The sequence below is a fragment of the Ursus arctos genome, unplaced genomic scaffold, assembly GCF_023065955.2.
Source record: "Ursus arctos isolate Adak ecotype North America unplaced genomic scaffold, UrsArc2.0 scaffold_26, whole genome shotgun sequence".
NCBI classification, from domain to species: Eukaryota; Metazoa; Chordata; class Mammalia; order Carnivora; family Ursidae; genus Ursus; species Ursus arctos.
In genome coordinates, this window is record NW_026622941.1 from 18497500 (window position 1) to 18513530 (window position 16031).

Sequence of the window (16031 nt, forward strand, 5' to 3'; positions counted from 1 at the left end):
TCAAAAGGCAAATATAAAAACAGAATAGAAATATTGTAGGTTTTTATATTTAAGTCAGCATGATTAAACACTAAGCAAGGGAAAAGATAGCAAGGGAATAAAGAGTTAAATTCTGAGCCCAGTTAGGATTGAATATGCATGGGCTAGAGATTTCCAGGGAAGGAGCTGTGCCTTATAGGTGAAAAACAGTTGGGAAGAGGGGCTGAACAAAAGAAACCACTTGGGAAGAGAGGTTACATGTTGCATGAGCTAGTGAAATTGCGGGATGTAGAAAATGCATAACCATTCTTAATAATCACATAAAATTAAAGAGTGATGCTCAGGCCAGAGTAAATTCTTTAAGGTCTCAAGAGAGTGGATCTTTGTGAGGCCTTTATTTTTTACTTCCCTGTCCATCATTCTGTCTTAGTGGTCTAATTCGACCATAACCATAGTATTTAACATTGTATTAAAAGCTTTCCATGTTTCAGGCATGCTTTAATGTATCCACTCTGAATCTTCCTAACAAACCATGTGGCAGAAACTGTTTTAGAGATGAGGAAACTGAAGGTGAAGGTGAAGTTCTTTAAGCAAGATCACATGGCTGTCAGTGGTAACTGAGCTCCAGAGTCTGTTCCTCCACCACTTGCATCAGCCTTCTGGCTATGTACCACACTTAGCCTCAGTTGACTGTGACACCACTTAGGGTCACTTGAAGCATTTTTGTAATTGCTTAGAATCTCTAGGACACTTAAGATTCAGAGACTCTTTTGAACTTAGTGAACTAAATCTCACTTGCTTTTATGTTTTCTGATTTTAAAAAATAACAGAGATTCCCTTCATATTCCATTTTAAGGAAAAGACATTTTTTAGAGGGGGGGGTGCAGAGAGAGAGGAAGAGAGAATTTTAAGCAGGCTCCACACTCAGCATGGAGCCCAAGGCGGGGCTCAAACTCATGACCCTGAGATTATGACTTGAGCCAAAATCAAGAGTCAGTCAGTTAACCAACTGAGCCACCCAAGTGTCCCAAGGAAAAAACATTTTATAGACAACCATGAAACATCTCATATATTGCTATGTTCCTGGTACTATTTGAAACTTTTGTCATTTAATCCTTGAAGGAATTTTATGTTAGTAACATAATTTCCACATTAATAAATTTCAGTGGAGATATGGGATTTAAACCCAGTTTGTTTGTTTTATTTCAAAGCAAGCATTGTCCTGCAAATTATTACAAAGAAAAGTTAAGGTTATTTTGATTATAAATGACATGATGTTTATAATATTGAATATCTCTGGGGAAGGCTATCTGAATAAGTCTATAGCTAGAGATGAAATCTGGCTGCTAGACAGCCTGAGGAAATCCCCAGCTGCTAGGCCGATGGACCATTCATTTAAAGATGGAAGCACTATCATGAGATTTGTGTAGGAATACTATTCCCATATCTTCCTCTATCCTAAGAAAAAAAAAACCAAGAGGGTAGATCAGCCTACATTTAAACTCAAAAGATAAGTACCTTCTGCTTTCTGGTATAGATGGCATTTCTGATAGCACTATTCTCTCAGTGAGGAGATACTCACAGGAGACACTAGTGGTGGTCTTAGTTACGCCCAGAAATGTGCAATACTACACACACACACACACACACACACACAAGTACTAAGACAGCAAGGAAAGAAAAACTCAGGTGATTTGCAGAAGATTGCTTGAAAACAAAAGAGAGTCGATGCACTTGACCTCTAAACATGCTGCTCCCTGGAAAGTGGTTGGACAGAAATGGGGACCGACTTTTCCCGTGATGAGAAAGAGTGGTATGAATTGTACTGGGTCGGTTCGGTGGCAGCAGCTCGATGCTTGCACAAATGGAGCAAAAGTGGAGGTAAAAATAGAGTTGCTAGAGCCCTGAAGGCAAAACTGATTATGAGGCAAAACTGTTTGCTTCTTCGTATAATATTTGATGCCAAGCTTACATAGTTAGAGACTTTCTGGATGGGCGACTGCCCATATCTATCAACAGATTCCTAGCATTACATTGGGATCACAGGCCATGTTGTGATGGAGGCATATGCTCTTGGCTTCTCAGCAGATAATGAGGTGCAAATGCAATAGGGAGACCTTAGGCTAATCACACTATGTCTCTTCAAAATACATGATATCATCAGAAGAAAAGGACGATGGCAGTTACGAAGCAAGGTCGTCGAAGTTCCCCAAGGCCCCTAGGTCTGGCATACGATAAGCATTTTAACATGTGTGAAAATGTTGATTGTTGAAATGTTTCATAAGGGTGTGACTAGTTGTAAACAAATTAATGTTTTTCTACACTTTCCATTAACTGTAATCAATAAAATCCAAACCAACAAGAAGGGCCAATTTTATCCTCTCCTATGCTAGCTTGATTAGGACAGAGCCAGAGACCTGGAAGAAGCTTTAATGTCTATGTGAAAAGGCTATAAATCCGTAATAACACGACCCTCTGGGGACTGCTATGTTGGAATGATTGTTTGCATTCCAAGTTACCTTTTATTGAACAGGCATATTGATTAGATACCAGGTAGCAGCAATTATACTAGGATTATTAATAACTGATTAAGACACATGATCATTTAGGAAGTTGTGTTCTAGTGGGACAGACAAAAACAGGTAACTGGAACACAAGTTCTAAGGTAGCACAGGGTTGGTGAACTCAATCCAGGCTGGGTAGCAGGGAAGGAAAAGACATCTGAACAGGTCTTGAAGAATGGTAGGCTGACAGTGAAGGGGAGAAGGGTATTCAAGGTGCATGGGGGAGACGAGAAAATGAACAAAGCTTGAAAGAGCCTAATGTATACAGGGAATCTCAAGCAATTTGGTATTTCTTTACTGCAAAGTGCAAAAGCAGGAACAGGGGAAAGTATTATGGTCAGAGAGGGATGTGAAGAATATACAATGGAGAACATTTTTTGCCCTACTAAGAAGTTTAAATTTCAGTTTTTTGAGGTCATAGGAAACCATTAAAAGGTTTTAAAGAGTGTGCTCAACATTTCTAGTTTGTGATTTAGATTTGTGGGCCTCTCTAGTTGCAGTGGAGAATGCATTTGAGAGGATAAGACTAGAGACTTCTGACTGAACAAGAAATAGAAAAATAAACCAACCATCGGAACTAGAAAGGGTATGTTGGCTAGTATGACACAGAACTCTATACCAGGCGGCACATCTTAAGATGAGAGAATTTCATCTTTTATGTGTTTGAGGTTTGGGCATCACACAAAGATTATTGCCAACTTCCTGAATTATTCATAAATTGTATCTACTTTTTATTAAGTGACACATATAAATGGCCAACGATAAGGTCCTAGAGGTGAGCCAGTCTGCTGACAGAAATTCTGGTCATACCAAACTGTTATTTTCTCCCCACTCATGTGTATCTGTGCCTCTGCTCACATTGCTTTCTCCACTCGAGTGTTCTTTTTCCCTTGTCTGTTTAGAAAACTCCCCTAATATTCCAAATGTAACCTCTTGTGACACTTCTTCCCTGAAGTCTTCTTTTTCCTCCCTTGACCCTTCTCTTCTCTGTGCCTCATGATGACTTGTAAGTACTTCCATTGTAATGTTACCTCTTACCGATTCCTTACTAAGGGTCAGGCACAATGCAAAATACTTTTCACAGACATATGATCTTATAATAACCTTACAAGTTATTCCAGATTACAGATGGCAAGACCAAGAATTTCACCAACATGACGTGACTTGCTCAAGGTCTGGTGGTTAGAAAGTGAAGACCAAGGTTTGAATCTTGGTATGTCAGCCTCTGACATTTATGTGGTTTCTCTAATGTCAAACTGTTCTATTTCTTCTTCATCTCATATACTATAGGAAATTCGAGAACCAAAATGTCCTCTACCCCCATGATGCCTGGCAAGTAAATAGTAGGTGCTCAAAAACTATTGTTTGAATGCATGAATGTTTAGAGCAATACGCCTGTGCCAAGTAGTTCTTCAGTACCTAGAATTCCATATAACTGCAATGGGCAACACAGTGTCAAATCTGCTGATTTAAGAATACACTGAATCATAATGTCTTCCAAATCCATCAATATTGTTGCAAATAGCAAGATTCCTTTTTTTTTTAAAGGAATCTTTTTTAAGATTTAAATCTTTGTAAAGATTTTATTTATTTATTTATTTGTCAGAGAGAGAGAGAGAGAGAGAGCATAAGCAGGGGGAGCAGCAGGCAGAGGGAGAATCAGGCTTCCCGCTGAGCAAGGAACCCGATGAGGGACTTGATCCCAGGACCCTGAGATTGAAGGCAGACACTTAACTGACTGAGCCACCCAGGCATCCCAAGATTCCTTTTTTTTTTTTTAAGGCTGAATATTGTTTTATTGTATGTATGTATCATATTTTCTTTATCCATTTATCTGTCAATGCATATTTGGATTTTTTTCTTATTTTGGCCTTTATGCGTAATGCTGCAATGAACATGGAACATGGAAATGCAGATATCTCTTTGAGATCACAATTTCAAATCTTCTGAATATTTGCTCAGAAGTAGAATTGCTGTATCATCTAGTAGTTCTAATTTTAATTTTTTGAGGACCTGCCATACTGTTTTCTGTAGTGGCTGCACCATTTTGCATTCCCGACAACAGTGTACAGGGCTCTGACTTAGCATTATGCTAAGAGAAATAAGTCAGTCATAGAAGGACAAATACTGCATGAGTCCACTAATATGAAGTGTTTAAAATAGTAAAACTTAATAGAAGCAAAACATTAAATGGCGGTTGCCAGGATATGGAGGGAGAGGAAAATGGGGAGTTCTTATTCATTGGGTATGAAGTTACAGTTACACAAGGTAAGTTACACAGTATAAGTTCTAGCGTCTGCTGTTCAACATAGTGCCTGTAGTTAATGGTATAATATTGTACACTTAAGAATTTATTGGGTGTACCCTCATGTTCAGATTTGTTACCACACAGAAACAAAACAAAACAACAAAGCAAAACAAAAACACAGAAACATGATGTAACTTTTGGAGGTAATGGATACGTTTATTACCTTGATTGTGGTGATGATAACAATGAGTGTATGCTTATGTCTAAACTTATCAAATTGTATATATTAATTATGTAAATATGTATGCATTTTTAAAAATATACCAATTATACCTCAATAAAGCTGTAAAAAATACACTAAAGCAAATATGACAAAATCTGATTTAGGCATAGAATCTCATGAAAGCATTAAACAGTATAATGGCATATTATAGGGATCTTTTTAAGGACAAGGCTGTCTGAAAAATGGTAAGTTTATCATAAACACTGTCAGGAATCTGGAAATAGTGGTTAAAATCACTAAGAGAAAACACCGACTATGGTAGTGTGGTGAAAGTGCATTCTGCTGAAAAATGTTAAAAATTAACTTTTATCTTTATATTGAATTAGTGTATAAATACTGCTTTTCAAAAATCAATTTACTATGTCATCATTTAAGTGCCTACCATATGACAATTGCAACTATGATTGTGTCTTCTGCATGAGTCTATTATATGACAAATACAAATATGGTTCTGCGTACTAAATAGGGCCTACCAAATAAGCAATTACATATATGATTGTGCCTACTGTCTAAGAATTAAATATGACCACTACAAAGATGAATGTAATAGCCTTCTTTCCATTGAAGAAATTAAAACTTTGTAAAAGATGTTAATCTTATAAAGTAATAGGGGAACTAAATTTGACCATAGTTGTGTCACACACCATCCTGAAGCCATATAAAATAGAGGAATGAGAGTATCCTTATTTAAGCCAATAATTTGGGGTGAGATTAATGTTGGGCAGTCAAGCAAAAATGGCCCCATAGGAGAGACTCAGAGAAGGCTTTACAGAGGAAGCACTATTGGACCTGAAGAGATTGGGGGAAGCAAAGCACATTCAGATAGCTGGGAGAAGTTGAACAAAGTTGTAGAAACATAAAAACCTTTGACATGGTTAGGGCAGCGTGGGTGGTTTCATCCGACTAGAGGATAAAGTATAGGGGGAGGTATGTATGTCAGGAAGGGCTAGAGGGAGATAGGCAGGGGTTGGGTCACAGAGAACAATATGTGGCATACTAATGAATTTGAACTTTATCTGTCAGATGTCACTCAAAAATTTTATGGTGGTATGTGTGAAGTTAGTTTTTCCTTATAGAAAATGTGTCTATGCCATGGAGATTTGATGATGGAGGGTAGGTGAGAAAAAGAAGAAAACTTTAATTGGGAGAAAGATAAGGCATTTAAGACGGGTGAAGTAGAAACGGGGATGGAAGTTCAGGTATCAGGACTGTTAAAGGGAGTAAACTCTACTGATTTTTTTTTTTTTTTGAGATTTTATTTATTTATTTGACAGAGAGAGAGAGAGAAAACAAGCAGGGGGAGCAGCAGGCAGAGGGAGAAGCAGGCTTCCCGGTGGGCAGGGAGTCTGACACAGAATTCCATCCCAGAATCCTGGGGTCGTGACCTGAGCCGAAGGTAGACGCTTAACTGACTGAGCCACCCAGGCGCCCCAACTCTACTGATCTTAGGGACTAATTAATTGTAACTGGTTTCCGAGGGAGAGGAAGCAGTCGCCGATGGCTTCTGGATTTCTGACTTGAATGCCTGGATTTCTGACTTGAATGGTGAGGTTACCGTTCACTTAGGAATAAAATGCAGGAAAAGAAGCAGGTTGTGGGTGGAGGGGGGAAACGAGGCATTGGTGTAATTCTGCCTAGTGTGAAAAGTGCAAGTTCTAGAGTTATACACATCTGAGACCACTTCAGGCTGTTGTTGGCTATGGGACCTGGGGCAAGTTGTTGAAGAAATCAAGTCAAATTGAGGCAGATATCAATTGAAGCTCCTTTAGGAATAAATACTGTAATCAAGTTACTTAATACAACATTGAATAATTGAGGAAGAATTAAGGTTAATATGATTCTTTTATTGAGCCTTTAACACTAGTTAGTATATGTCCACAGTCTAATTTCACTTGCTGTCTCTGTAGACTAATATTTAAAGAAATCCAATTCTATGGTGTCAATCTCATGAAACCCTCATTAATTAGCTACTTGGCACATTCTAAAATCATTACTGTCTGTGTTAATATTAGTAGATTGGTGTAATATGACACATCTAAACAAATCTATGTAATCTCTAGAAGAGTAATAAACAAATGAACTGTGATTTGAAAAGATATCTTAGTTGTAGTGCAACATAAAACTATAAATATCACCCCTTGCCCTCAAGTGAAGACCAGTCAGATGAAAAAGAACAACAAAAAAACCCCAGATACCTGCAGAGAACAATAAAGGAAACTAGATAACTATATTCGTAATATAATATTTCCAGTAAATGATAGAGGAATCCAGTAAATGGATTTACTGGATAAATGATCTACTATCTGGTAAATGATAGTAGAATAGGTGAAAAGAAATAAGACGATCGTCTGAAAATATTTATACGAAAAATCATTACAAAGTCAACATGTAAAATCGCCAAATGTAGGAATTTGTCCTGAAAGCCTATTTGATCGGGTGAGAGCAGGTAGTGGAGTTCTCATTAAGTGTGTGGTAGCTGGAAAAATAGCGCTTTATGGAAGACTAGATTCATTTTATTTGGAACAGGCCCCTGTGGAAAACGAAGTACGTCACTGAAGTTGTTCTCTAGATTATCCGTGGCTTTGAGGCTAGACTACTCAATGAAGCAATTGTTTTCTTATTTCATTAATTCTTCTGAAAAATAAACTTGCTCTGTATTCTCTGGAAACAAAAACTGTAAAAATTGTGTTTTCAAGGGGAAGTGAATGCATATGCTATGAATTAATTTGTCTGCAAGTCTGGAAAATATTACTGGATGTGGCGAACATTGATCAATTTCAACAACAACAACAAAGAGCACACGATCAGCAGTGTATGAGACACAATCTCTTAGAGGGAGACTAGATTCCCGCACCTCTTTGTGACCGTGAAGTCGCTACAAACAGAATAATCCTTGGCACATGGTAGGACTTCACATATTCATTGAACGATGCAATAGTTGGGAAGACAAGTAAAACGTAACTGTAAATTCAGCTAAATAGGTGGTATTTAACTATTTTTTATTCACAGGAGTCTGTTCTTTGGCTGTCATCCCATTTATTCAGTCATGATTTTTTTTTTTAAGATTTTATTTATTTATTTGAAAGAGACAGCCAGCGAGAGAGGGAACACAAGTAGGGGGAGTGGGAGAGGAAGAAGCAGGCTCCCAGTGGAGGAGCCCGATGCGGGGCTCGATCCCAGGACTCTGGGATCACGCCCTGAGCCAAAGGCAGACACTTAACAACTGAGCCACCCAGGTGCCCCCGGTCATGATTTTTAAGCAACCATTAGTCATTATTTGGTCTCATGTTGTAGAACTTATGGCATATCTGGTGTGATATATTAGAAAGACACCTTGCCTTTATAATCATGCATTTATGTCAGAAATGCATGATGAGCTTTGAAATACCCCAAATGACTTGTCATTTTCCTTTTGTTTCAATAAGAAGCCTTTTTCCTCGCTCCAAATGGTAAAAACTATAAATTTGGTATGGTGTATGTGTATATGAGTGGAGTGTGTGTGTGTGTGTGTGTGTGTGTGTGTGTGTGTTTTCTAGGTTGAACAAGTTCCTGTTAACTCTATTTATTGAAAGATTCCTTTGGGCTCTTAAAGGACTGTTCTAAGCAATCATTTTCAAGAGGGAAAATGAGGTTGTTGTCTGTCCTATACATTGATGATAAATTATGTTTCATTGAATAATTTTTTTCAACTACAATGATTGTACTGCTAGAATTAGGTCTTCAAAATATCTTATCATCCCCACACGGAATGTTCCCAATATTGAAAATGAAATTTAATGAGATAATGTGTAAGTTTCTATAGCAGTCGTTCTCATTGTTTCTGACAGAGCAGCCTTATTCCCTATGACTCATGTGTTCCTACTTCACACATTCGTTCTAGTTTGTATTCCTTTTAGGCTACATTATTCTTTCCTGTCAAAAGCACAGGCAAAATAAAAGCAAACAGTGACCTAATTTCATTTAAGCATGATTCTTATATCAGAAAGCATGAGAGACACTTAAATGAGGAAGAAAAAGAAATCAACCTTGATTTGACAGTTGTTTGACAAAATTGGAAAGTGAATTTGAAAGTTCATGAGGCCTTGAAATAGTAGTCATATGTTATAGATCCCAGCTTCGCAAAATTTTATTTCTCAGAACCAGAAGTTAAACTTATAAAAGCAGGTGGTCCTTGCTCTCTAGTCTGTTGATCTTATGAAATATGTAGATAAAACTTAAACTGCACAGTGTCTCAAGTATTTCAGTTCTGTTACCATTAAGGTGCTTTCCAACCCTGAAATTCTGTGATTTCACAGTGGAAGCCCTTGAAATTGATCTGAGAGGAGATGTCTTTCTGCCCTATATATGATATATCAAGGTAATGGTAAGTCGTTGTTTGACCAGGGGGCATGTCTGATCACCATGATGTTTACAGCTATCTGGGAACAGCCAAGGTTACGCTGGGATTCCATTATATCTGTTTTGGAATCAAACAGTAATATGACTGTAGCTATACAAATCTGCAGTGATTATAGATATACATTATAGACCTCCTTAAGTACAACCTGAGAAGGAAAAGTAACTTAGCTAAACGGAATAGTTTGGGAAAGTATTTGTGTTTATTGGCACCAAGGAGCGAAAGAAGCAAGATGGAACAGAAATATTCCCCTCCTTCCCCCACTCCCATGATCCTGCAATATAATAAGAAATGCATATTTGGACTTCCTCTCTGGTTCCTGATACAGATCCCCTAAAACTTTTGGAATTCCCTGAGTCATAAAGGTGAAAGGAGAGGCTTTGTTATTCATAACAAACCCCTTTCATCCACCCCTAGTACACTGGTGAGGGGGACCCCTGTTGGGCTTCTAGGTAGCTTCAGGGTGGGGGCAAGCTGACAGAAGAACCAACCATATGATTGGAGGGTTGGAACTTTCAGCTCTACCCTGCCCACCTCCATGAGGGGAGAGGGCCTGGAGATTGAGTTAATCATGAATGGCTAACAATCAATCGTGCCTAGGTGGCGGAACTTCCATAAACACCCTCAACAGTGGGGTTCAGAGAGCTCTGGGCTGGTGAATACACCGTGGTGCTGGGTAGGTGGAGTGTTCAGAAAAGGCCTAGAAGCTCTGTGTCCTTCTCCCAAGCTTACCTGTGCATCTCTTCTATGTGGCTGTTTCTGAGTTATATCCTTTCTAATAAACCGGTAATAGTAAGTAAACTGGTTTCCTAAGTTCTGTGAGCTTTCCTAGCGAATTATCTAACACGGGGAGGGATTCGTGGGAACCCCTGGTTTATAGCGGGTCATTCAGAAGTTAGGGAGGCTGGGTCGATCTTGTGACTGGTGTCTGAAGTGGGAGGCAGTCTTATGGGACTGAGCCCTTAACGTGTGGGCTCTGCACTAACTCTGGGTTGTTGGTGTCAGAATTAAGTTATATGACACCTAGTTGGTGGTTCAGAGAATTAGAAAGGGGAACCCCTCCCCCATATTTTGTGTCAGAAGTGTTGTGGATAGTACCCCTCCCCCACTGCACAGCTAATAACCAATTCCTGCCAATACTTACTAGACATTTTTTAAATCTGGCTTTTCTTTTTCTTTCCCATCTCTATAGTCACTGTCCTGGTTCAGTCCCTTACCACCTCTGAACAGTCAATATAAATCCACAGTTCTCATAAGTTATCTCTTTTTTCTAAAATGCTTCTTTCCTCCAAATTAACCTTATCCTGTGTCTTTTTAATCCCTTGGATCCTATAAATCTCGGTTCAGGGGATTCCTCTGAGATTTAGTGTTCTCTTTTCTCGAAAGACTGCCTATGTCCCTGGGAAGGTTAGGGACCCTTCTGTTCTCAGCATCATGAGAACAGCACCATGACTGCACTCACATTGCTTTCTTGAGAAGTGGACACCTATGTTGGTTGTCTCTATATTCTCTGAACATAACAGAGTACCTGCGCCGTGACGGTTGCTCCATAAAACATTTCTTGAGGGCCTGAAGCTTGCTCTGCATGCCCCGTTGATAACATCAGTAGAGTCTGCTGTATTTCCATGTACACTTCTTACCTTTGCTCAAGATAGGAGCTGCTCAGGATGATGTCTTCCCTTCAGGTTTTATGACCATTCAGCTTGACACATCTTTCTAAAGCACGTATCTCCCCATATCATTTCTCTACTTTCTTTATCTTCCTATAATTCTCAAGGAAAGTTCAGGATGAAGCTAAAATTCTGGTTTACCCTTTAATACCTTTGGATTTGGGCTTTTCTGAATTTGCTCACCATCCTTCATTTTCTATGTGCATCTTTGGCACGGATTTATAGAATGACTTGTACTCTTCATAATCAGCATGAGTTTCAAGCCTTTATGACTGCACATCCACTTTCTCTTTTGCCTTAAACACCTTCCTCCTAATGCCTCTTCCCTTCATCTAAATCCTGCCCCTCTGTTAAAGCATTGACTCTCTGGGGAGAGATTTCTCTGCACCACCTTCGCCCACATTACCTCCCCACATCTGAGTCACTGTCCTCATTGCACTGTGTGCTTCCTCATGATGTACCCATCACATCCACCATCATTATCAGTTTATGTTTCTGTTTGCTCTGGGTGAGTACAAATCCCTTGAGGGAAGGACCTCTATCTTCTTGGACCTGCATTTGCAGCATTAAGTGCAGTATCAGACATGTAGTATGAGATCAATTGCAAAGGAGAAGGGAGAAACGTAAAGAAAAGCAGAGAGAAGAAAGAGCAGTAGGCATGTACTAATTTCCAGATATTTAAAATCATTCCAAATAGTAACTTCTTTAAACACAAGGGTCCCAGTAGCTGAATCATTGTTGTCCTCTCCGTTTCTACAATACCTTATAAAACAAAGTTTTACAGTCATAATTCATTTGATCCTTGCAAATGAATAGATTTTGGTGATCTTGCCATTTTTGAAGCCAGAGAAAAAGAAACTCAAGAAATTTGTGAAACTAGGAAGAAAACTGCGATGTGAATCAGTCTAATCAATACAAATCTGGATTTTCTGGTACCATACCCAGGACTGGCTACAAAATTTGTGGGGTCTGGTGCAAAATAAAAATGTGGGGCACCTTACTCAAAAGTCCTGAGAATTTCAAGGCCATGCCAGCGGAGCGTTAAACCAAGCTCAGGCCCCTTCCGAGTGTGGGGCTGTGTGTGTCTGCACAGGTTGGCTGCCTGTGAAGCTGGCCCTGACCCGGCTTTCCCATAACTCCATGGGGCTCTCCTTCTGAGCACTAAGAATGAGGTTGGCAGCAAATTGATCAAAGGCAAACTCTGCCTTGTCAAACTAAGGAGAGCAAGAATTAGCATAATACACCAGGGTAAATGTTTTAGGTAAATGTTTTAGGTGTCATTTCATTAGTCCTCACAATAGCCTAGCACCTTCTGAAATGCCTTTCTCCCAACATCTTTACCAGCCAGCTCAGTCCTGTGCCTTTCAAAGCATTACCTCCTCTGGGAAAGACTTCTTTAAGCCCATCGCTCTACTTGGTATGAATCCTTGCCCTCCTGTGTGTTCTCATTATACTCTTTGCTGGCTCCAGTATGTCACCTGTGTTGATTTTGCTTTCTTACCTGATAGGAGAACAAATTGAGACTGAGTCACGTAGCTAGGAAATAAATGCTATTGTTGAGATAATTTAGGTTTATAGCTCCTTTCACTGCTCATCCAGCATTCTGTTATACTCCTCTATCCTGTTCGAGGCCACCTTTGCCAACTCACTTTACTTTTATCCCCACAGAAGAAGTGCAGGGAGGGGTGGGGGGTGGTATCTGGTTCTCTAGGTGAAAGGTAACACACTGGCATATATACAAGTCTTACTTAGGCCTTGTGATCTGGTGAAGGTATGACTCCATGCATGTGAAGGTAAGTATGCCCCTTTCTCTCTCCAAAATTGGGATTAAAGACATAAGCCAAGAAGAATCATTCCTCTAAGAATAATACCTAACAAGCTATCACTTACATCTGCAAAGGGGGGCAAAAGCCCTATGCATTCCAGGAAGCTTGAAGACAGTATTAGCATTCCCTACAAGATTTGGTTTGCTAAAATGCTAAATGCTCTTAGTGTCATAGTGGAACTGCTCCATTGGCCAAATAAACATTATACTGTGATGTAATATCAAATTTTTAAGAGCTTGACTTCACAATTTAAATTTTAAAATACATTTAAAAATGTAATGCATATACCTCTACCTTTAAATATGAGAATTAATATCTAGAACAACAAGGTAGACCCAAATGTTCTGCATATAGCAGAAGACACACGGAAGCCAAAAATCAGCTCCTTGAAGTGTGTTAACTACTGAGATATGACAAAGATGAATAGTGTTGTATGGTTTAATTGGTTTAATTAATTGAAAATGAGGTCATTGATTTTTAGAAGGTGTTTAAAAAGTGCAGTTAGAGATTGACATTTTCTAAAGCGAATTCATAAATCTTTGATAGTCGTCAAATAGAATAAGGAAGTATTGGTATAAATGAGTCTCCTATCCATCATACAAGGCCATATGAGGTTGAATCAATGAGGCTGTTGTTTTGTAACTGGACGTCATTTCTCCACGAATAGTAATAAAGCTCACTGTAATAAAGAACCTAATGTGGGATTAATTTAATTTTTTTTTTTAAAAAGGAACTTATTTGTAGACACTCTTCCAGGATATGGGGAGGAAACTGTGAAGAATTGAAGGAGATCCTCATGGGCACATCCCAGGGAATCTCACTCACCGTTAAATCACCTCTCCTCCATTCCTCAGCACTTCCCCCACTGTGGCTGGAGGAGGAACAGAGGCACCCAAACGAGTAAAGCGAAGTGCGCAGCTGAAACTGACAGATCTAAAATGGACGGATTCACTGTGTCTGCCAAGGTCAGCTTGGCAAGGGCTTTGGTCCAGATAACATCATTTTTTAACCATTATTTGATGGGTATCCTTTCAGAAGCGTAGAAATATTACCTCCTGTCCTTTTAGCTCAATCGTTCAACTTTTCCGTTTTTTTACTATTGTGTAGGAGGCGATGCCTTAAACATTTAAATACACATTCTTTTCTAGCTTTTCAAGTATATAACATTTATTCTAGTTGGCCCAAGAATTCATCAAACCTGGAGAAGATTAAGACATGTTATTGGGAGGAGGATGATGTAATAGCTTCTGACATGGAAAATAAGATTTTTCAAATTCCTTAAGTTTCCTTTCGGTGGATCAAGAACATTGGTGGGTGAAGAGAAGAAAGAAGCTGAAGCTGAAATTCAGCCAGAAATGTGTGTTCTCATTTTTTCTTCCCTGGGCTGATGCTCCAAGACAAAGAAGACTAAGTAAATAAGAGTCAATGAGACCAGAATTGGGCTTTTGTGCGCACTTCTCATTTGAGACTCTGAGCCTTGCGAGCTGCTCCTTCAAGCTACTTACCTTATGAAGTAAATATTGTTCTTCTCATTTTAAAAATTGAGGCAAATGGAGATGAGCCAGTTTGCTCAAGGTTATTCATTCGACAGAGAACCTGGATTGGAACTCAGGACAGCTGACTAACCACTCTTAAGTATAATACCACACTGCCTTTCTGTGCTGCCTCGTGCACACAGCTGTGAAAAAAATGATGAAAACCTGAAATAAAGTCAGTAAAATTTTAACATTTGGCATTTATAGAATAAATGAGTTTCCGATCATACTGTTATTGATGTGATATCAAGGTACGATACTTGCCATGCTAGTGTCGCCAGTCTGTTAAAAACTCCTAAAATGTTGAGTAGAAACGAAAATTTAATATCTAACTTGCACTTCCATGTTTTCTTGCTTAAAAAAAATACAACTTATGAGTTGCACTTCTGCTCCATTGCATCTGAACTAATAGCATATCTTTCTATTTGAATGTCTTGAGTGGTTTGTTACTGTTGATAATTATGAAAAGTAATTCATTTCTGGTCTTGACTTTTGAAGGACCATAGACTTCTACAATAGGTTTGTAATTTCCTTCAGAGTTTCAGAAAGTAAATTGATTGCAGCAATTAGAGTGCTCTTTGAAGCTCTTTCTGATACGCTACTTTGTTTATATTCTAGCCATTCCCTTAGAGATGGTGTAAATATTTCATAATTATTTTGGGAACCAAACTTTTTATATATAGCTATAGTTTCAGTCTTCATAGTATTTAATCCATCATCCAACAGAATATGCACTACCTCTCAGATGTTATTTTCACTTTTAGGTGGTTGACTCTTTATTCACACATTTTAAAGAATTATTTTATAGCAGTTTATTTGAACTAAGTGAGACATTTCTGATATCAACTTCTATTTTTATTTTTTGACTATTATAAAAGTTTATTTAACAAAAAAGTTCAATATGAAAATGCATGACCTGATTTTTACACTGTAGTAAAACAGGTACCATGGAGAGGGGACATGTGGAAGCAGTTGATTTCTTCTCATGAACACACACATTGTTTATACTCATTCCAAGGCTTCTAATGTGATGATACTGTTGCCTCATATTACCACCATTACAGTATTGTGTTTTTGCCCCCTAGTTGCCCTCTCCACACATTCATCTATCACAAGATTTATAAACTGATCGAACCCCCGCAATATTCCTTGGACATGTCTGCCACCATTTAATTTCAATGATAAGTTATTGTCCATAATTTTTTTCAACTGGGGAGAGTGAGCTTTGCTCATGGTGTCTACTTGGCGATTTCAAAGATGCCTCCAAACGGTTGATATTAACTTTTAAAACTTGCTGGTTTGGTTCTCTTTATTTATTGTTTTGTAGACTTGATGTCTCTAGTGCAAGGCTTGCTTCTGCTTGGAAACCTGTAGTGTTACCAATTAAATGATGTAACAATTCAAGTAACGTTAACTACCCTGAACTACCCTGAGTTAAAATGCTCTCAGGCAAAAAGCAGCAGTTGTAAATCATTGGAATTTGAAAAGCCAATCAGTGTCATCTGATAGTTGACACATGCTGGATCTGAT

The 16031-nt window shown here is 38.6% G+C and overlaps 1 protein-coding gene across 1 annotated transcript; it reads right to left on the reverse strand.

Annotated features, from left to right (window-relative positions):
• Positions 1–15545: 15545 nt before the first annotated feature.
• LOC123001237 (small nuclear ribonucleoprotein G-like) lies at positions 15546–15740 on the reverse strand. The gene has a single exon (XM_044385378.2). It carries the CDS (start codon positions 15732–15734, stop codon positions 15546–15548), a length of 189 nt encoding a protein of 62 aa, XP_044241313.1. The 5' UTR covers positions 15735–15740.
• Positions 15741–16031: the final 291 nt, after the last annotated feature.